The sequence below is a fragment of the Schistocerca nitens genome, chromosome 3 (assembly GCF_023898315.1).
Source record: "Schistocerca nitens isolate TAMUIC-IGC-003100 chromosome 3, iqSchNite1.1, whole genome shotgun sequence".
NCBI classification, from domain to species: Eukaryota; Metazoa; Arthropoda; class Insecta; order Orthoptera; family Acrididae; genus Schistocerca; species Schistocerca nitens.
In genome coordinates this window covers 34,648,622-34,672,403 of record NC_064616.1, presented here as the reverse complement: position 1 = coordinate 34,672,403, position 23,782 = coordinate 34,648,622, and the positions used below count along the sequence as shown (strand labels likewise).

The following is a 23,782-nucleotide window of genomic DNA, read 5'->3' as shown; positions in this document are numbered from 1 at the left end:
AACAAAGTGAGCTACAGAAACTTGGGGATTCACAAATCCCGAAAAGGCAAAGAAGTTAATCACCAATGGGCGAGTTGACGGTGGGTGTTTTTTGGATCTGCTGTGGTGTGGTGCTAATAGATTATGCTTGTAATGGTTGAACTATCATGAGAGAGTGCTACCAAAATCTCCTGACAATGTTCGGAGAGGCTGCCAAGGTGAAGACCAGTGAGAAGCAGTTTGGAGAAAAATGTCAGAGTGAAGGGTGCACATGTAAAGGAGAAATAACACTATCACCAAGTTTCACAGTCACAGCGCGATTTTCTCACATCAGTAATTAAAATTTTATGACTATCCTTTATAATTGCATCCTGAGATGGCTCTGTAGTGCTGTTTTACACCAACCATAAGCTGCTACTTCCTAGTGTGGTCACTGATGTGGCATTGAGCTGTTTCTGTGGTACGTGTACAGATTTATTGGGGACACAGTGGCTATGTGAATCTGTGCTTGCCGATCCTTGGCAAGTAATATGGTAATCAGCTTGGATTTCCGTCAGGTGCAGGTACCAATGTGATAGTGTGCATAGGTGCCATATGCAGTGAAAAGCTTGGTGTCCTGCTGCAGGAACTTACATTATTACAAGCCTTAGGGCATGTTGACAACATTGTGGTATAAATGCAACCTTGACGGGCTGTCACTCGTGCCAGAGCCCTTTTCGAGGTGTAGGAAGTACTTGGAGCTAATCTGTGTCTAAACCTACCACACGTTGCCAGAATACTGTGTGATGGTGGGTACTGAGAAAAGAAAGGTGTATTTTGTTCACCTGTCAACAGTTGATCACAGTGTCAACCATATTGGATAGGGTAGCTAGTATAACATCATTCTCATAAACTTGCTATACAGAAGAAGCAGTTTCAAATGATGTAATTAAGTGCAGTACTTCTCCAAGAGAAGGAGCGTGTGACTAAAGTGTGTTTCATCGAACTCCCCGACTGAGAGCTAAACAGTCATAACCATAGTAAGTGATGTAGTATGTAAGCCATCAAACAATTCACGTGCAAAATTGCACAGATGAGATCAACCTTGTAAGCTCAGGCCATATACAATTGACTAGACTTCTTTTTACATTGATTAACTTTTTTGCTTATAGATACTATGTAAGTTTTCTGGCTGTTGATGGTTTAGTCAGCAAATTACAGATACAGGAAAGCTACTCAGTTCTACTTATGGGCTTTAAGTTCTGCAGTATTTTGTTTAACTTAGTAAAGGAGGAAAGAAGTAAAGCACTGTAACACATTGAATCCAGGACACAACTTGCCTTGCATCATAGCAGAAACAGTTGCTGATAATTTTCCACAAACTCATTTGATGCCTTGAAACTAGGAAGTTAGGGCAACTGGGACAGTATGGCCACTGGAGTCCGCTGCTGCTGCAGTAATGTAATCAGTTGATTCTGTTGCGTTTGATGCTAGTGAGGCAACGTTATCTTCTGTTTCCAAAGTTCCATCTATTGTAGACCTGTGAATAATTGACATTCTTTATGCGTACAAGTAAATCCTTTATTGTCAAGTTTGGTGCGAGTGATATGATTCGTGAAGCTGCATAGCAAAAACCATTTGAATAGCAAATGTCACCGAGAGCTGCAAATGTGCGAGTCCGAATAAGCATTCCAGAGAATTCCATGATAAGAAGTGGATTGTTATACTGCTAATCTTACGGCAGGTGATAATCAGCTTTATAGGTTAGCAGAGACTGCCTTATTGCCATGCAGTTGCACGGTTTATAGAGCACCTGTGAATAACTATCGCAGCCACATCACATGTTTGAGGCACTGTTTCCAGGCAGGCAGAGTATTACATCTGTTTGAAAGAAGGTTTCTCTCACATGCTATCGAGATCAATATGCTGAGGTACTAAACTTGGTAGGTAAGTAAATTGACATGAGAAAACTGACTTTTTCCTCTTACCTGTGTTTTATTTGTCAGTTACATTTTTCTTTTTGCAATCAATAGCAAAAATTCCCTTCAAATCCCAGAAAACACTGACCATAATACTGCTGTCAGATGAATCATCTTTGCCACAATTGATGCAGCTTTCGGCTTTCAGCCACTTCTTTGATTGTTCTTTTGCTTCTGTCTTGAAATGTCAGACCTATGTCTCATGCATAGTAATAAAATGACATGGAAAATACATTGAATTTGCACTTGCTCAGCATTCAGCATACATTGCTGCGGTCTTGCACAGAGCTTTCTCATGGTTACTTCTTCATGCACATTGTACTGTACTTTTTCCTCTGATGCACCTGTGGCGTTAACTGTTTCTTTCACACACCTTTAATCAGTGATTAGCCAAAATATTATTGTTCACTTTCCCAGTGTTTTCATCTGTACATGCAGTTTTGGGGCTTCCATCACATGTATCATCTTAAAGAGAAGTATGGTATGCTGAACTTCCACCTCTCATTTCTTAACTATCATAAATGAATCAGGAAATTCCTTCCAAAGGAGATTTTTAATACCTTTTATACTGCCCTTTAGCATTAGGAAGTCAACACAGTATTGAGTGCAGTAACTTGGACTGTACCAGCAGCGGTAAAGCCTACACAGAACTTCCATTTAACATCATTTCAAATTAATATAAAAAGATCACTGTATGTTAATTGATGCTCAGTTTGCATCACTTTTTCTCTTAAGCTGTTAATCGTAAGTAGGTATCTCTTGGTCTCTGCTGGTAATGTATAAAACCTGTTGAAGAACTTAGACATCGCCATCACTACTGAGAATTCATGATCTCAGATTCCAAATGCTTGTTATGTGAGATGAAAAATGATGACAAGAGTATTATAAATTTACTTTTTGTTTCAGACAAAAAGTCTGCTGCAGTCTGCACATCTCCTCATGAGGGTCGCCGATTGGTCAGGATAATTCTGCCTATCCATGTTGATCAGCTCTTTACTTTGTTGTTTACTGGCTCGAAGTTTCTTCTGGATTTCCACACTCAGCGGAAAACCACAGGTGTGACATTGATTTGTGGATATGTATTGATATGAAGAATTACAATGAACTGTTATTCAGTCAGCAAATTCTTAATTTGTTTTACAGATATTGTATTAGCCCCTTGGCAAGCCGATTCTGAAACTGGAATGAAACACCGGACAATTTCTATGACTGTGTCTCTGTCACAGTCAATGGGTCCTAAAACTTCTCAGGTCACTGAAAATCAGGTAATAATACTTCCTAATCCATAGAATTAGGAAATACTGTCAGTGAAGGGCAAAATTAGAACCACTGTGATCCCTGTAATGCATTTGAATGTTTGTTATCAACTGAGGCAATTTTAATAACAAATTTGATTGGAAAACAGAGAAAAATTGCTATATTTAAGTTACAGACATCAGTAATTATCTTACATGACTTGAAACAAACTTTTAAATTGGGTGACTATTTTATATACAGGGTGTCCATAATTAAAGTTCGAGTTTCAAAACACTGTAGAAAGAGAACCACTACTCAGAATGATGACAAATTAGAACAGCATGTTATTGGTGCCTGGGGAATTGTCATGGAGGGGAAAAAAGATTAATGAAGCTTTGCCCAATAAATGGCACTGTAAATGTCAGACTGTGTACACCAGCAGATTAAGTGGTACATGGCTGTTCCTCAGGTTGTATCTGAGATGCCCAGCATGACTGTCTCCATGAAGGATCAAGTGCTGCTGGTGAAGCTCTTTTACAAGAATGGTAACTGTGCGCCAGTAGCCCTGCAAAAGTTTTGGACACTCAAGAATCTGAGAAAAAGTAATTGGTGTGATGTCTGCTAAGGATCTGGAGAAAATGGTTACAAAATTAGAAAGGACAGGTTCATTTGAAGGACAATGTGACAGAGGGAGGAAAGCAGTTGATCCAACTTCTGTCAAAGATGTGGCCACAGCATTGCAGGAGGGGTCAAGCAGAGGTGTGCAAACATGCATTGCATGTGGCATAGCCAAATGTTGGATATGCCTGCGCACACAGTGTCAGGGTGTATACGACCCAGGACAACCGGGAGATCCGGGAAAAACCCGGGAATTTTTTCATCTGGGAGAAAACCGGGAAAAACCCGGGATTTTTTTAGAATTCCGGGAATTTTTCATTGTTTTAGTTTCAGTTAAATTTTTGTAACATTGACTGGTAAGAACCAATACTCTAACTAAGATATTACTGTATTTTGTTACTGCAGAATAATACTGCAGCAATAAAACGTGAAAGAGAGAGAAAAAAAAGAAAAGAAAACTAAGATCCCATGGAAATTCGCCATATACAGCTACAAAACACAGTGCTCACACAAGCGTCTGCCAACAGCAAAATGTGTCAACGGCTTTAGGAAGACTATGCAATGCTTCATAACAGCAAATTGCCTCCGACGAGCGTGAAGTCACAACTGGTTACAGTAGATTCATTTGAGCAGTTGCGAGCGAGCTCTTGCGCATGCGCAGTTGAGTTGCGTATGAGTAGTACCTTCGCCCGCTTTTTTGCTAGAACGCTACACTGGGTAAGGGCCAGTTGTACACTCCCCGGCTAGCAGCCGCTAAAGTACTGTTGTAGGAGCAGCACCGAAAACGCATTGTACGAACACCTAATAACGCCTAACCGGAGAAAAAATGTGGGATACCGTAACTAAAACGGTGATTGTGGCAGGGTTAGTCAAGTTAATCGGAGAATAAGTTTTAACCATGGCAAGAATAGTTACAGAATTGGTGATGACAAGATTGTTTGTTAGAACGAGGAAGGAGAAGAAATGGGGACATCACACAAATTATGGAAGAATATGACTACTCTAAATTTATATAAAAATTTCGTACTACTGCTTCAGAAGCTAGAGCGTATGAATGAAATGTGAAACTATTTCTTAACATGAAACTTTTTGCTTGTAGTAGGCCTAATAGGCATTTAATATTGGTACTTCGTGATTATATTGACGTGTTATAAAAATTACCATTTGTGCCAAAACAGTGTCGTTTATTTGGTGTGTGTTGCAACTGCTGCAATATTAGGCAGGCTTATTTCGTGACAAAATACACGTAATCAGATCGAAAACACATCAGCCTTGGGTTCTATTCGTATTAACAGCATTTTCAGTATTAGACAACATTTGATTTTTTCATGTAGCAAAACGTTTGACGAACTTTGATGAGCTAATAGATTCTTACCGAAATGGAAAACACGCCATGTAAATCTGTACTAAGGTTGGTGAGAAAAACAATGCAAGGACTTAAGGACTGAAGATATGTGTACTGTCTTGCTTGTCTATTGTCTTTACTGGTTTTATGTATCCTATATTTAATTTTATGTCACACAAAACATAAAGTTATTAGCTAACAGGCAATAAAGAGTGCAAATTTTCTGAAGAGTTACTGTTCTCCCGGTTACAAATAATCCCATCCAGTATTTATTGTGAGTTTTTTTTTTTTTAAACAGGGGCAGATTGTCAAACCGGCTGATTGGGAGCAGGAGAGGCACCACAGGAAATTTTAATTTCTACTGTCCTGAATATAGTTTGATGGCACCCATTACAAAATGTTACATGTTTGAGTTCCACAGAACGAAATACAGTGACGTGCAATAGAATGCTGTGTGAACAGGCGTGGAGCTGCACTTCGGCACATTTAAGACCAAACAATATGTCTTACATTTCCTCAAACACATATATTTTATGTATCAGACTCTTCAGAAAGATGTGCGCTGCAAAATGGTCATTTTTTGAAAAGTAGATTTTTTTTTTAATTTTTGGTGTCCTACCTAAAACGCTCGAGGGAGGGGGGCGCCACTATCTAGTATTGCCCCGGTTCAGAAATATCGTAGATCCGGTGCAGATCTACAGAGCAATCTTAAGTTTTAATGGGGAAGTGGGTAGTCTCACGTGACCCGTGTTTACATTTAGTGATTTTGCTGTTTCCGTTTCGTTTATTGCTTTTACGTCAAATGAAAACAAAACTGATTTCTGTGACCGGGAGCTATCAGGTGAATTACATAATTATGGAAGGCTTAAATATATTATTAGTTTCAGATTTTATTTTATATCCCCATTCTGACAGTCTAGCATTAATCGTATTGCAGAACAATGAAGTTATTTTTGTCGATTTGCTAAAGAAATTTGGTTTTTATTAATCTTTTCCTCTGAACCAGCCAATTTATTTGAAACGGAGTGTTTAATTCCACACTATTGGCTATTTTCAACTTTTTACACTGCATTTCAGGTGCATGTTTTCATCTTCTAGAACGTATGGCATTATGCCATAATAAAGAACCAAACATGAGATAATACAGTACTGGTACTCCAAGAATATTTACATCCAAATCTGGACATACGAATGTGCACTTTAAGCCAAATTATGCATTTTAGTATGGTTCACGAAATAACCGTGCTCTTTGAGTATCTTCTGTCTAGTTTCTTTTATGACGTTATGTAAGACGCTTGTTATCAGGTGCCCTCTGGCAAGTGCTGAAATGAACCTGTTTCTAACAGGTCGCGGGAAAATATTGCGAATGGTGGTTTGAGAAGCGTTACTTTCAAAGTATATTTCCTTTTACGCAATAAGACCTATGTGCGAGAATGTACGATGGATTTCATAAATCCCAGAGCTTTTGACTCTTCGTTTAAAAATCAAATCTTTGAGTACGATGATTTAGAATAATTTCGAGCCCAGAAGATCTAACATTTATGTCGTTCTTAAACATTTTACTGGCAATTTGTGTGATGTATCTTAAAGTGTATCACGCACAAAAAGGGGCAATATTATATGTGAAAGCTTTTCTTTTCTTGTAGCAACACTACATATATTAATTTAAACCATTAACTTTCCCTATTAGTGTGTTCGCGTTACCTAACAGTGATGTTGCTTTTGGCTGAGTGCATCACGTGTCCTATGTTCTGAATATCGTCTGTCATCAGCTGGCGAGATCACGTGACGTGAGCTATGACTGGCTTACAAAAGCGCATCGCAATCACGATTTCAATGCTTCGGAAAGTAACATGCAGTTTTTGGTAGAATTCGAATTTATACTTTTGTAATATGAAAATGTGCTGTGTAAAAGTTGCTGCGCGTCAGACATCTTCCCAAAACCTGTTTGGTTCCCTGAGTTTTGTTTTCTAAAGTGCCAGGAAATTCTACACCCATGTATAAAACCATAACCATTCAAAAGACTGATAAGTTTCACAATTCTGAGGAAAAGGATCCTCTCACTTCATGCGGGAGGAAATGTACTTTTAACCGGGAATTCCGGGAAAAATCCGGGAATTTTTTTTCTGCATCCACGTATACACCCTGAGTGTGTAAAATCCTATGAAACCTCCTGTATTACTATCGATAAACAACCGCCCAATGTGGACAATGGGAAAAACACACACACACACACACACACACACACACACACACACACACACACCAGCCTGTACCACTTCATTCTGTGAAGGTAACAGTGTGGTGTGAGTTGATAGCATCATTTATCATAGGGTTGTAATTTTTTAGGGGAATGAGTGTTACCTGTGTTACCTGTACAGTCACTGGTAAATACTATGAGAGTCTTTTGTGCACCATCATCATTCCAATCCTTCAACAGTATGGATGTGTGGGTAGGATTATTTTTATGCAAAATGGCATATACACACATCAAAAAACGTTTTGCCTCAGCCAGGTACCCAGAACTCCTAAGATAGACGTTGGCTGTGGATATTGTATCACATGGTCCCTTTGACTGTTTAGAGATATCACTAAACCTGGCCAAAGATTTAAACAACCATGCATGAGCAGCGCCTGTTAGACGGACGGGGTCCGACAGCCGATCAGTTTGTCATTCCACCAGGAATGAGGTACACAGCTCATTTTGACTGTAGTTCAACCGTGTCTAGACGGTCAATACCGTGTTTCGATCATGTCCGCGTTGTTAGTTTGTGCCAGGAAGGGCTCTCAACAAGGGAAGTGTCCAGGCATCTCGGAGTGAGCCAAAGTGTTGTGGTTCGGACATGGAAGAGATACAGAGAGACAGGAACTGTCGATGACTTGCCTCGGTCAGGCTGCCCAATGGCTGCTACAGCAGTAGATGACTGCTACCTACGGATTATGGGTCGGAGGAGCCCTGACAGCAACACCACAATGTTGAATAATGCTTTTTGTGAAGCATGTTGTGGTATGACTCAGACTGTGCGCAATAGGCTGCATGATGCACAACTTCACTCCTGACATCCATTGCGAGGTCCATCTTTGCAACCATGACACTATGCAATGCAGTACAGATGGGCACAACAACATGCTGAATGTACTGCTCAGGATTGGCATCACGTTCTCTTCACCAGTGAGTGTCACATATGCCTTCAATCAGACAATCGTCAGAGATGTATTTGGAGGCAACCCGGTCAGACTGAAAGCCTTAGACACACTGTCCATTGAGTGCAGCAATGTGGAGGTTCCCTGCTGTTTTGTGGTGGCATTATGTGGGGCCGATGTATACTGCTGGTGGTCATGGAAGGCACCGTAACAGCTGTACAATATACTGTGTTGGCAGAAGAGCCAACACCATGTTGCTAGAGGAGGCCGAAATGCACGCGTTTAATTACACGCAGACTGGCGTGAGGTCTGGAACAAGTAAAGGAGTTGAGTCTAATAAGAAAAGAACGTAGTTCTTGGAATACTTAACTTTAATCCATAATCGGTGTACATCGCTCTTGACGGTACAAAAGTATAATTTCAATATTAACTGGTAATGGCGCCTTGCTAGGTCGTAGAAAATGACGTAGCTGAAGGCTATGCTAACTATCGTCTCGGCAAATGAGAGCGTAATTGTCAGTGAACCATTCCTAGCAACGTCGGCTGTACAACTGGGGCGAGTGCAAGGACGTTTCTCTAGACCTGCCGTGTGGCAGTGCTCGGTCTGCGATCACTGACAGTGGCGACACGTGGGTCCGACATATACTAATGGACCGCGGCCGATTTAAAGGCTACCACCTAGCAAGTGTGTGTCCAACCGATAGTGAAACCATATCAGCAGCATATTGGCGAAGTCTGTCTCTTCATGGATGATGACTCGCTCCCCCATCATGCACATCTTGTGAATGACTTCCTTTAGGATAATGGCATTGCTCGACTAGAGTGGCCAGCATGTTCTACAGACATGAACCCTATCGAACATGCCTGGGATAGATTGAAAAGGGCTGTTTATGGACGATGTGACCCACCAACCACTCTGAGGGACCTACGCTGAATTGCTGTTTAGGAGTGTGACAGTCTGGGCCAACAGTGCCTCGGTGAAGGTTTGGATAGTATGCCATGACGAATACAGGCATGCATCAATGCAAGAGGACGTGCTATTGGGTACTAAAGGTAGCGGTGTGTACAGCAATCTGGACCACCAGCTCTGAAGGTCCCACTGTATGGTGGTACAACATGCAATGTGTGGTTTTCATGAGCAATAAAAAGGGTGGAAATGACGTTTATGTTGATCTCTATTCCAATTTTGTGAACAGGTTCCTGAACTCTCGGAACCGAGGTGATGAAAAACTTTTTTTGATGTGTGTATCTGCACACTGTACAGCCAGTGAAGCAGCTGCTAAAGAGGCATGTTGGAAATGCTAGTATTATCCACCGTGATTTCTCTACAGCCTGGCTGTCCAGAGCACCTGATCTTAATCCATGTGACTTCTGGCTGTGCATGTGCCTGAAGGATGATGTGTTCGTTGCTCCAACTGCTAATGTAAGACACACATTGTGCAACACATTTTGAATGTCACTCCTAAGACACTCTGATCTCTTTTGGTACTTGCTGTTCCTCGATTTCACCATGTGGCAGAAAATGGTGGACAGCATATTGAACATGTCTTGCATCAGTCTTACAACAATTAGAAACCGATATTGTTTCGCTTTTCTTGTTTTGATTTTTTTGTATCGTTCTTGACCTTAGGACAATTAAAAACTGATTTTTCCCATTCAATGTGGTAGAACCTTGCTGTGGTGAATGGGCTTACCTAACTAACAGTGCCACAACTGTTGGCTGCCAAACTTGTGCAGTCATGTGCATTGAATATTACAAATGGTGTAATGTGCAACTCAAATCATAGACATTGTATTGCAGTTCATCTGTCATTTGTAGCCGACCTTATTTATGTAAAGATGCTTACAGCGGCATTGGTCAGTAAAATTTTCATTGAATTTTATTTTGTACCATTATGCTTTACCCTGAATAAATAATATGTTCAAATTTGACAAGCATATGAAATAGTGATTGTGAGCGACATCACGAGTGAGGTGGGAGTGAGCGAGTTTCCTTCTCACCTTGTGACAACAATTTACCCATTTTATCCACATTTGTTTCTTTTAAAAGGTGTAAGATCGCTGATAACCTTGCGTCTGCGCGCGCACACACACACGCACACACACACACACACACACACACACACACACACACACAATTTGATATCATTCTGAGCAGGGGATCTCTTTCTCTGCAGGATTTTGAAACTGGAACTTTAATTATGGACACCCTGTACATTAACTGAAATGACAGGAAATAGGATGATAAATGAAATTGACTGATTTATTCTTTTTAGTCTGTCTAGGATAATTTGTGTAACTTTGTACTTTTGTAAACAGTGTTCATTATGTACGAGTTCATACACAATGGTAAGGAGAGGGTGGTGTGGCAACTGTCATCATAGGAAATCTGGACAGGAGCAGAAATGATTAGCAAACAAGATATCACAATAAACAGAAGATTTTCTTAACTTGCATTTCTCCAAGTGAACACAGAATCAATACAAATAATGCAGCAAGAAACAGAGACCAGCTCATCATTGTCAACAAGGAAGAGTCTCACTGTACTAAGCATGAACTATGGCATTGGATCCATGACTAGATGGCATCTGCATACCGTCATATGGCAGTATGGCTCTAAATGCAAGTGGGTTGAGAGGTCGCCACCAGCTGTCTTATGTTGTGGCAGCAGAGGGTGCTCATGGAGGTGTGGCTCAGTGGGTGTGCTCCATTGGTTCCACCAGATCCCACATGTCTGCTGTTGGCATTGTATGGAAATTTACAATTTCATTGCCATCTGTGATGCTTTGGTAGGGTTGTATCGATAAATGATACCACGTCCTCCTGCTGCCCCCAAACCTCCTCAGCAGCACTGTGTAGTGTAGATGAGCAAACAACAATTTGGGGGGGAGGGGGGGGGGCTTGCCCTGTGAATACCAGCTGAAAAACTGGGCAAAGAAAAATGATAGATTGGTGAATTGCAAGGGCATGCCGATGGGCAAAATATTGGCGAACCTCAGATCCATGAATCTGTCTGGCTGAATGCAGCCAACCAGTCCGGATGTAATGCAACAGAATCTCCAAATGAGGATCCACTACTGTAGCATGGGGAATTTTCCAACAATCAAACAGAAAGCTATGCAAAACATGAGAAAACAACAATTGGGGGGGGGGGGGGGGGTTGGAGGGCTACATGCAGGTGGCAATGGGGAGATAGGAGCTGAAACGGTGGCATCACTACAGCAGCAAAAAGCAAATAACTCGTTCAATATAGAATCTGGGCGAACATGGGAGGCAAGAACGAACATCTGCATTGGCATTCTTAGAATTGGGCCAATACATAATCTCGTATTGATAACTGGACAAGAGAAGAGCCCATCATTGCAGCTTCTTTGTTGTGCGAGTTGGGACTGGCTGAGATGGACTAAACAAAGATTTTAGAGGTTTATAGTTAGTCACCAAGTAAAATTTTCTGTGCTAAAAAGGTACTGGTGAAACTTAGTGACACCATAGACAATTGCGAGAGCCTCCTTTTCAATTAGCGAATAATGTTTTGTTCAACACATTTGAAGCAAAGACAGTCAGCCTGTTAATAGAACCGAATTTATGCGACAAAACTGCACCGATGCTGTAAGAGGAAGCATCCGCAGCCAAGACCACAAATTCAGCTGCATCAAAATGAACAAGGCATCTACCACTAAGAAAAATATGTTTCAACTTCTGGAAATTGGACTGACACTCTTGTGACCTGACAAAAACATTATTCCTGTGCAAGCAATGCAAGTGGGAACCACAGTTTGAATAGTGTTAGGAATAAATTGAATGCAATACGTGAGCTTTCCTAACACAGATTGTGATTCCCACACATTGCACGGGGGTGGAAGGTCACATATAGGAAGCAAACGTGATTGCAATGAGTGAACACGTTGTAAGTACTCAAGTTTGGTTGAGAAAACACACATTTGCATCTGTTACATTTAAGGCCAGCTGCAGATAACACTTGAAACAGAGTGTGAAGATTGCTAATGTATTCTTCAGGAATGCAACCTGAAACGACAATACTATCTAAATAATTTGATCAAAAAGGGAGTTTAGCAGCCAGCTGCTCAAGAAAGCACTGAAATATGACTGGTGCAGTAACCCTGCCAAACATCAATCTCAAAAAATTTGAAGAGACACAGATGAGTGTTAATGACAAAGACCTGTTGCAACTGCTCATCCAAAGGGATTTGCAAGTAAGCATCGCACAAATCAGTTTTGAAAAAGCAACGACCAGCACCCAATTTATCCATCAGTTCTTCCAGGTGCAACAAGGGCTATCTGTCAATGACTGACCGAGGATTCACAGTTTTCTTAAAATTGCCACACAGTCTGAGTCTGCAGACGTCTTCTTTAGAACAACAAGAAGGGACGCCCACTGGCTGACAGTAGTGGGTGTGACAACCCCACTTTCTTGCAAAGCAGTAAAATCGTGAGCCACCTATTCTTGAAAAGCATGAGCAACAGGATGAGTTCTAACAGAACATGGCTGTGCATTGTACTTCATTGTGACATTGGAAACAAAATTATTGGCTTTGTCTAAACCTCCAGAAAACAGATCCTGAAATTCTGCACCCAAGGATCATAGGAAGAAACAGAAAGTACATTGACCTAAATGCTTAACCCAAACAAATCAAAAGAGTGTAGACCAAAAACATTAGCACTGTCTCGGGAGGAAAGCACTGTAAATGTCACTGTCTTCATCAAATTTTGGAATGTCTTAGTCGTTGCATGCCATTAGCATATGGCACAGTGTTCACAACGTAGGTTTGCAAAGCAATTCTTAAGTGCTATGGTTCAGCAAAGTCACTGAAGCTCCAATGTCAAGTTGCAGATGGACTGAGTGTCAAGCAATAGTAAAAGGCACAATAAGTGTGTTGTCTTCACGTAGCACTGCAGATGAGTTGGGAGTCTTTCCTGAATGCCTGTTACACTGTTGTTTTGTATTAATCACATTGTGGGGCCTGGAAAACCCACTACACGCTGTTTGTGAATTAGATTTGCACGAAGGAGTTGTAGAGGGGGTGCCTTATGCAAAAAAAAAAAAAAAAAAAAAAAAAAAAAAAAAAAAAAAAAAAAGGCAAGTAATTGCACGTGAGGGGCAATATTGGTGAGCATGTGTTGTATTACAGTGAGGGCACGACTTCACACCTTGTGTCGGACACTAAACCTGTTGATGTAAGAACTATGGCTGTGGTCGGCTGGGCCACTGCTTGCAAGCCGGCGGTGAGGTTCAAATGGCTCTGAGCACTATGGGACTTAACATCTATGGTCATCAGTTCCCTAGGACTTAGAACTACTTAAACCTCACTAACCTAAGGACAGCACACAACACCCACTCATCACGAGGCAGAGAGAATCCCTGACCCCGCCGGGAATCAAACCCTGGAACCCGGGCGTGGGAAGCGAGAACGCTACCGCACGACCACAATCTGTGGACCCGGCAGTGAGGCCTGTTTGTCAAGGCTATCTACAAAACAGATAGATGCTAACTCAAAACTGTCTGCTGCACTTTCACAGAAATCCTGATAGTCCAGAAACTGTTGAACTAACAGTCTGTTTCCGAATTTGAGAGTCAGCTATGTCATGTGTGATGGCATCACAAACCATTGTATCACTGAAATAGTTGCCACAGTCACATTTGAATCTACACTGCGTAGTAAGGCCATGTAGTTCGGTCACACACTGACAGTATCTTTCACCTTGTTACTTACATAAGCTAAGGAATTTGTAAAGGGCAGTGACCACTTATACCATGTCCTCATAATACTTTGTAAGCACCTGCAGAAAGTCCTCGTATGATAATAGTTCAGGGCAGGATGTGGGAAACAATTTGGCACACAGATAATAAACAGTCACTACTGCCATGGCCAAGAAATAAGATGATTTGTCAGTACCTTGTATGTGATTTGTTGCGATGTGCATTTTGAACTGTGCAAGGTATTCTGGACAAGATGAAGCGCAAAGCAGAAATAAAAAAGCAAAAGGCAAAAATAACAGAGAGAAAGCGAAAAGGGGTTTGCAAAAGCAGCAACAGCGGAACCTAGAACATAAAGAGCACAAGCAAGGCAAACACTGAATAAACAAGAACAGCAAAAACCAGACAAAAAGATGACAGAACGGGAAGTAAGCAATTTGATGACAGCCACATGTAGGCAGTAGAACTTATTGCCAGAGTTTGTTATGTGCAACTTCGTACACATCGATAAGATGAGGTGGGCTGCAGAGTGGTTTGGCAACTGTCACCTTAGGAAAGCTGGACTGGAACAGAAATGATTAATGAACAAGATATCACAATAAACAGGCGATTTATTTAACTTGTATATATCCAAGTGAACGAAGACTTGTTACAAATAATACAGCAAGAAACAGAGTCTACCTCATCAGTGTCAACAAGAAAGACCATCGCTTTACTAAGCATGAACTACGGTGATGGAGCTGCAACTGTACTGTGTCTGTGTAGCGTTACATGATGTGGCTTCCAGTGCAGGTATATTGAGAGGTTGCCACTAACCATCCTATATTGCAGTGGCAGAGGGCGCTCGTAGTCTAGAGCCTCTGGAGGCGTGTTTCAGCAGGTGTACTCTGTTGGGTCCACTGGATCCCACATGGCCACTATCAGTGTTGGACAGAAATTTGCAATTCCATTGCCAACTGTGATATGACGGTAGTCTGGTATCGATACTTGATACCGCATTAGGCCTTTACCCAGGTGCTCGCAAATAATAGAGGTGGTCAGGTGAACCATGTGAGTGGTGACTCATGGCAGGCAATTTCTATGAGATATCAGCAACACTTCCCTCATAAAAGATTTTTTTTTCCTATATTGCTCAGAGAATGAAGACATTGTTTCATACTCTTTCTACCACATACATAGCTCTTGGAAGGCGCTTCATACAATGGGGAAATATCCATTCATAATATTTCTTGAATAAATTCATGCTCTCGTGTGTGTGTGTGTGTGTGTGTGTGTGTGTGTGTGTGTGTGTGTGTGTGTGTGTGTGCGGGCGCGCAAGTGAGTGAGAGATAGATAGATAGAGAGAGAGAGAGAGAGAGAGAGAGACAGAGAGATAGATAGACAGAGAGATAGATAGATCAGTTTTTTAATGGGTATTTTTATTACAAATTCTTACGCATTGTATCCCAGGAGTGTGGCTCCTTGCTCACGTGCTGCATCTTCCTAATGTTTTTAGAGTCTGAGTGTTTAATTTTTCCTCCAAAGTTCCCTTATATGTGCATGTAGAGGTGTGCACACAAGTGCATGAGCACCAATGCTGCCACTTAAATGGGAACTCTCTCACATCTGGTTCAAGATGTTTGCAGTATGATTGTGGTAGGATCCACATGATAAACAAGTGTCTCTCTTCCTTGCCTGGTGTTTAGGCATAGTTAACAAACATTTTTGTAGTGATTTTGTTATTACTGTTACATTCAGTCAGTCAGTCACTCCCATTATTTCTCCAGATTGCTTGAATTTTGTATGTCACCAAGTATAGAGATTATTTTGATTTTTCTAACAAAGTATTTTGCTTGCAAATTTGTGACACTGCTATACATATTGTTGAAAGTAGGATCATTTTGAACTTTGTTTATTTCAGATGATGAGGAAATGCAGTAAGCCAGGTGAACTATATTCAATTGACATTGAATCTTCAAATGCTGGGATACCCTATGCAGATTCCTTCGGTGTCAACATGCACTACTGCTTAACACGTACTGGTGAAAATGAATCTTGTTTTACCGTGTTTGCACAGTTGAAGTACAAGAGAAATGTGTGGGGCTTTGTGAAAGGTAAAATATTGTCATACTTATTTTCTGGTTTTGTACCAGGGGTTACCCAAAAAGAACTGGAACTATTTTTTAAAAGCTATATATTTTCAAATTGTTTACAAAACAACCTTATCCCCTTCAAAATACCCTCCATTAAAACTAATTTGTTTGCTCCACTGGCGCCTCCACTGTTCAAAAACTTTTTTGTAGTCATCTTTAGAAATGGCCGAGAGCTCCTCCCTCGATTTTTTTCGTGACTTCTTCAGTGTTGTCAAATTGATGTTCTTTCATACCTTTTTTTATGCGTGGAAATAAGAAAATGTCACATGGAGCCATGTCAGGCAAGGAAGGTGTGGGGCAGTGGAACCATGCCATTTTTAGCCAATATATCTAACAGAGATGGGTGTGTGTGTGGGTGTGTTGTCGTGATGGAAGACCCAGTCTCCTGCCTGCCACAAATTGAATCTTTTTTGACAAGCACTGTTGTGCAGTCTTCTCAAAATTTCCAAATAAAAGGTTTGATTGATTGTCTGATGCCGGCCGAAGTGGCCGTGCGGTTAAAGGCACTGCAGTCTGGAACCGCAAGACCGCTACGGTCGCAGGTTCGAATCCTGCCTCGGGCATGGATGTTTGTGATGTCCTTAGGTTAGTTAGGTTTAACTAGTTCTAAGTTCTAGGGAACTAATGACCTCAGCAGTTGAGTCCCATAGTGCTCAGAGCCATTTGAACCATTTTTGATTGTCTGATCTGGGGGGAAAACTCTGACTGAACTATGTGTTGCCATCGAAAAAGCAAATTGGCATTGTTTTGATGTTTGATTTGACTTGACGGCATTTTTGTAGACGGGTGACAATGACGTTTTCACTTGTTGGACAGTTTCTGGGTCATAACCATAGCACCATGACTCATCACCATGACCTGTGACTAAAAATCTGGATCAGTTTGTCTGTTGTTTCAAAGTACATAACCCACTAATCTCTGACAATTGATCAATTGTCTTTTGACAATCTGTGAGCACAGGCTCTCGAATTTTTTTAATATTTTTGTTAATTCAGGCAGTTTATGGATGTTCAGAATGAAGTTTGTTATAAATTGACATGTTGACATTTTTTTAAAATTAAGCAAACCACTTGTACATTGGAGTTTTTCCCATAGTGTCGTATTGGTAAGCTGTTTTCAACATTAAAACAATTTCAGCAGCATTTTTACTGAGTAAAAAACAAAATTTCTTAGCTACACATTGTTCACTTAAACTTGCCATAATAAAAAACGAAACAAGAACAAAACAGTGCTAGCAGAAAAATTACTACAGATGAACAGAATAAGTCAGGTCGACAACACGGGCAGCACTGAACTGGCAGTGAGTTGCGCTACACATGCCTAGCGGCAGAAATGTGTACTACACAAGCTCCGCTCTTGGCAATGTTGTTCTGGTTTTTTTGGGTACCCACTTGTATGAGCATGTTCAGTATTCATCTACATTTCTTCTAAATTGCTTTGACCTGTGAAAGAAATTCCATTATTTTTTATGTAAATTTGTATTGTCTTTGCTCTTACATGAATTTGCTGCTTTTATGTGGACTTAAGATAATTTGTTTCTTGAAATTTTCTGAGTGGATAGAATATTCCACCATCTTTTGGATGTACATCCAGGATAGTTTTCATTCTTCTTCTGGTATTTTGGGTGACAACCTTATAGCTATCCTCAAGGTGATTTTCTGGCAGAATTTAAACCATTTGACACAATACTGTGGAGTAAACACACATTTTTGGTTGAAATTCTACTAGTGATCCATTTTGAAGCTGGCTTACGGTTGTCAGCTGAAGTACTGGAAGAAGAAATAATACTATCTCAAACATATGCCTGAAACATGTTGGAATATTAAGATAATTTGGTAGTTAATTTCTTTTTCTGTGCCATTGCATGTTATAACTTCATTTTTGTTAATTTAGCCTAAGTCATGCACACTTTTTATTGTACTTTAGCTTTTATTGTATCACATGGAATATAATTGAATCACCTTAAGATGGTCAGTTGGAAAAATACAAGTGATCTACTACATTTTGGATATAGTAAACTACTCACAGATGAGTTAGTGTGTTTTCAGATGAACAATGGATAGTAATTGCCTGGATTGGAATGTGAGAATGAGAGCCTAATGGTTTACAGAATTCTTTGAACTGATAGTGTTGAATGAGAAAGACACATGAGTCTTGAAGTTTTCCCAGTATAAAGAGTATTTTCTGAAGTTTCAGAATTGCAGCTGGATGACATCGATGTCATGCCACAATATTTCGGCCAACAACCATTGAGCCATCTTCAGGCAGTGCACATCACTAACTTTACGCTAAAAATTGGCATGGAGATGCAAGAGCATAGACAGCTGCTGCATGAATGCCACCGTTGAGCTTAGCATTCTCTTTGGATATTGGTACATTTAGGGCACATAGGCTCATGCTTGAAGGTGATACTACATGTATGTCCTCTGTCAGGCTGTAGGCTCACAGAGTTAATTCAGATATCAAAGTAATAAAATTGTCACTAGATGTGTCATTAGGCATAAAATGTTTTATTTCTGAAGACACTAAAGAAATGAATGGGTCCCACGTCTCATGCCATAGATGGAGCAATATACAAAGAGGGTGCTAAACTTGACAGAGGGCACTTGTGTGGCAGCTGCCTGTGCACAGCTGTCTCTGCACCAGTTTTTGATATAAAGTTAATGACATGCACTAGCAATCTCCAGTCTAAAACACTCACTTGAGGGCTGAAATATTGGGGCAAGCTGTCGGTGTCATCCAGCTGCAGTCCCAAAACTTCGTGGGAGTGAGTAAGGTGGAGAATGTAAACAATTTGGAGCAGTGCACAAGGAAGCAATGTACAAAATCTTCAGTATTTCAACTGCTAAATTCACGTTTTATATGTGCAGGTTAAGGTTTTTATGACAGATACAAGAAAATGGTCCAATTCAACATGTCTAAACCTACCCTGAAATTTTTCTTGCAGATAAAATACATGTAAGGAAATGCACTGTCAAAATTTTAACTGCTAAGGCAAGTATTTTTTAAAAATGTTGAAAGTTACTCATTTTTTTTCTGCATGAAGAACTGCTTATGACAGCGGATTGTACAGCCCTTCCTGCTTAGTGCTTGAATCGGCGAATAAGCCAACATAGCCATGAAAAGAGGAAATAGCACCGCATACCACAAAGTGAATTTTAAGCACTTAAACCATACCAGAAATTTCTCGTATCACTAATTTATTGAATAACTTGGAGTTCATAGCAACAGCTAGACTGTTGCAGATGTAATTGTTATACAAGTGACTAACAGAGGAAAGAAAATCGAGGCAGTGTATAATGTTACGTTACGGATGACTCCCATCAGTCTGGACTTGAATTTTGTAATATTTTCTGTAGCACAGTTCTTATGATAATTTTTGAATAATGTGTATTGTGGTAACAATGAAGCAGTTCCTTGTTTGTGTGTATTGGATGAGGAAAAGTAACATTTTCCTTGCACCAGGCACACCTGATAAAAGAAAAATTTATGCATTCAGGTACTTCACAGTAATCACTTCAAATTCATAAAATGTGGTAATGCAAACTGATACTGCAGAAATGACAGATTAACAAACTGTTCTGCTGATAAACCTGAAATGGCAAAGAGCTATCAGAAATTATGTTGACCAGCAATTATCTGAAAAATGCTTTAAACTGTTGAAATTTTTTTGTTTAGGGTCTGAATCACAGTATTAATTCTCGGTGGAAATGAATTATACTAACAGTCTTTTTATTGTCCTTCTAAAGATGGAGGTGTCATTATGTCCAGGTGAAGAGTCCAACAAAAACAATGAATTAGTCTTTCCTATTTTCCCAGATTTTGCTATGTCAGTTACAAGACTTTTGTTGTATTTTTTATTTTATTTTATTTTAAATTTTATCCTAATTTTCCTTGATGTTCCTGAAGGCAGAGATATGTTGCAGAAACACTAATCCATGAAACCTGACTGTCTGGCTTTATACACAGCTTTAAGGTGATAACAAGAGCTACAAATTTCTCTGTAGTATTACCTATTAATAACATCTTCTTTACACATTTTCTTCTTGTAAACTTCGTAATCTTGCAACTTCCTTTCCGGTATAATTTCCTGAATCTATTTAATCAGGTCAGAGAAGTCTGGAAATCAGTAATTTTCATCTCACTTGCAATTCAGATCAACCAGTCTCATAGATCTCCCGCTGTAACAGTGCACTGATTCTTATGAGCAGTTCTAAAGCTTTCAAATAATTTTTCTTTCACGCTTCATGAGTTTCATTTTGGTGCATATTTCATACTTTATGTAAATCATTCTTCCATTTACATAATTCATGTTCAGAGTTCATAAAATGAAACCAGCTTTGCAACTGCTTAAGTTTAAGTGTTTTACCCCCTCATTCTTCAACCAAAAAATTTACAGCATTTTCTTTGTCACTGAAAGCTATTACTGTACATGTTTTCGTTGGGCTTGGAAGGTACTCTGTTTTTGTTCTGTACTTAAATTAGCACAACAATTGTTCAAACCACCATTCACAGAATTGTCATCATTATTTCCAATTTCATCAAATGTTTTCAGAACTTTTAATGAAACATCTACATCATTGAAATGAATGTCCAAGAAATTAACTAACAAATAACACACTTGTAGGTCTTTAGGAGAAATATGTGATTTCAATTGCATACTACGTTCTTCATATTTTATCTTTGCAAAGCTGAAAACATTAATTGGATTCCACACAAATGTGAAACTCTGGAATCTGCACAAAGACAGATGCTATTATTAATCGTAAGCCAAGAACTAACAAAGAAAATTAATTCAGTTTTATCTCCATTGTTAACACTTAGTGATACCACAAAGGCTACTGCTAAACTTTATGGATCTTAAATTAGTTGAAAATTTGAGTGAAAAGTAACCGTGAACAGTCGTGTCAAAGAAACAATCAGTGGAAGCTGAAATTTGCTTTACAAATTAAGATTGCTGTTTGCCATGTTATCTGTTTACTAATGTGCTGCCCACCGTGTTGTGTGTGCGCTATATGCTGTATGTATGGGAGCGGTGCACAATTCTCCAGCCACCTGATGAGCTAGGAATTTGGCAAATTTCAACCTTATATCTACTCGCAGTATGCCTCGGTAGCTAAAATTTTGACTTTGTGTTTCTTTTGGTGTATTCTCTCTGTAAATTTCAGGACATGTTTTGACATGTAGGATTGGACAGATCCCTTGTTAGGACAGATGTGGTTTTCCATGTTGACCCTATGCCTCCTGTGTGATGAGAAACCTGTTAAAGCCGGCCGAAGTGGCCGTGCGGTTAAAGGCGCTGCAGTCTGGAACCGCAAGACCGCTACGGTCGCAGGTTCGAATCCTGCCTCGGGCATGGATGTTTGTGATGTCCTTAGGTTAGTTAGGTTTAACTAGTTCTAAGTTCTAGGGGACTAATGACCTCAGAAGTTGAGTCCCATAGTGCTCAGAGCCATTTGAACCATTTGAACCAAACCTGTTAAAATAATGCTATCAGTTGAAAGTGACAGCAGGTTATAGAGAGGTCTCTTGTTTAGGTCCATCAACAGAAATGTCAAAGAAGTTACATTACTTTTTTAGAGTGTTAAGGAGGTATCCACTATGAGCCCAGGGTGCCGGTGTTGGGAGCTTTCCAGCAGCACTACAGCTCGAATAAAATAACATTGTTATTGACAGATACCAGTGTTGGAGAGTCGTGTTGCAAGCTAATACAAACATGCATGCACTCATGCAATCAGTATAAATCACTCCGTGGTTGGTGCTCCCCCACTCAACTGGCAATTCTCCGTTTCTACCTAACAACAGTAGTGAGCTAGTGGAGCTCAAAAAAGGGGTGTGGTTGGGTGACACCTGGCTCCTTCTACTCTATTTGCTGTAAGTTATTTTAATCAAAGAGTAGTCCGTCGTTATCTGAAATTCTCGGTATGTTTCAGCAACCACTGAGGAGCATGACATTGCAACATAGTTTGAGTCAGAGTATCAAGATCTTGGCTTAACTGACCAGATGGTGAGGATGATAAAAACTTGTATTAAAAAAAAAAACCTAAAATGTGCTATTTACCAATGGGGCAGATGGCTGTTGAGGTAGAAAACTTCTGGGGCATGTGCCACAACCCATCAGTTTGAGGCTTACACTAGCAAGCAGAGTTCTCTAAGGGTACATTAATTTCCATAATTGGGAAGAGAACAGTTCTTGCCACTCAAAGTCATGAAACCCTAGATGAAAAGAGTGGAGTGACATAGTACTCAACCAACAAAGAGAAGTTGAGTGGGAAGTGCACCAGAGGAAACAAATCATTAGATTTGTGATACAGAGAGTTGGACAAAATACATTGATAGCTGTCAAACCGAGGAAGGAGCCTCTGAAATAATCTCTCTCCTTTACTCACAGAGGTCTGAAAGCAATTGCTGAGTCTTTGAAGAAGTCAAATGGCTACATTACAAGTGTCTGAAGCTGTTAGGGTCCAAAAGAGAAGATATTACCTTATAGTAACTGAAATGTCCGAAACACTTAATTTCAGTTAAGGGGCCACAATATAATGGAACTTGACCCTAAAGAATTAAAAACAATTGTGGCATTTATTTCATCTCGGTTCTCATATATTAACTGAGAATTTACATCTAGGTAAACACACCACAAAGTTAGATGCTATGTACAAAAACCTATGACGTGTTTTATCGCTAGAAGTTTGGATGTAAGACTCTTAGTTGTAGCAGTGAAGCTGTGTGTGGCAGATGGGGATCAAATGTGCATGAAGAAAATTAAAAATGTATGTTTCCACTAAATTGTGTAATCGTTTATGTGATTATTCCGTATTGAACAGGGATTGCCATGTTCAAGGAGAGAAAAAGTCAGGATCTGAAGGCAACAAAGAGAATCCCTGTGTAATGATAATCTAAAAGTCTTTGAGGTGATGCAGCCTCTAGCATTCACCACATCTTTTCCAACATGTCATAAAAAATATGTTGTTAAAACTAATGACTCAACACAAACCGAAACATCTGACTGGGGCGTGAGCACATGTACCTGCAGCTGCTTCCTCTCGAACTCTCCAAGTGCCGAGAGGCCAAGGATCCTTGCAAATAACAATCAGCCATTAGAATCTAAAAAGTAGGTGTTCTTGTGTGTATAATCTCCACCACCTCCAAGTAAATTAGAAAAGTCCAACCAAAAGTGAACTAATGACAAGGGAATCAGATTAAAACCATTGAATTGCTGTGCAATATTACTGTCCAATAGTGAAGGCAATGTTGTGGACATCAGTGTCCCAACAGAGGAACCAAAATTCAGGGACTACTGTTTACCCTGTCGTTTAAGATGTGAAAGAAGAAAACCCTCAAATATCAATTGCTGTGGTAATTCAACAGAACATGGAATAGCTTCAGAACTCAGATGGGGCAGCAAAAACTTCGTGCACAAAAAAGACCACTGTGCCTCTGTCTTGAGGACACTTGAAAACTACTGTGCCATTGTGCTAGAAAGCTACAGTCTCCACAGGAAAGATGACCTTAATGGTCAGTGGACTAAGTGTGATACTATTAATTAATAACACATATCACATTTCACCTTTCCCGCACCACTATCAGCCAGTAGCTGTTGTCATATAGATGAAAATCACCATATGAGTACCGTATTTACTCGAATCTAAGACGC

General features: G+C 40.0%; 1 protein-coding gene across 5 annotated transcripts in view; it reads left to right on the top strand.

Annotated features, from left to right (window-relative positions):
- The window catches only part of LOC126247978 (protein Aster-B-like), a 224,423-nt gene that overhangs the window by 175,298 nt on the left and 25,343 nt on the right, over positions 1–23,782 (top strand). For all 5 annotated transcript variants that reach the window (XM_049948546.1, XM_049948544.1, XM_049948545.1 and 2 more), the window contains 3 exons: positions 2,844–2,993; positions 3,081–3,202; positions 15,897–16,089. In XM_049948546.1, coding sequence (XP_049804503.1) covers positions 2,844–2,993; positions 3,081–3,202; positions 15,897–16,089 — 465 coding nt within the window. The remainder of the gene's footprint in view (positions 1–2,843; positions 2,994–3,080; positions 3,203–15,896; positions 16,090–23,782) is intronic.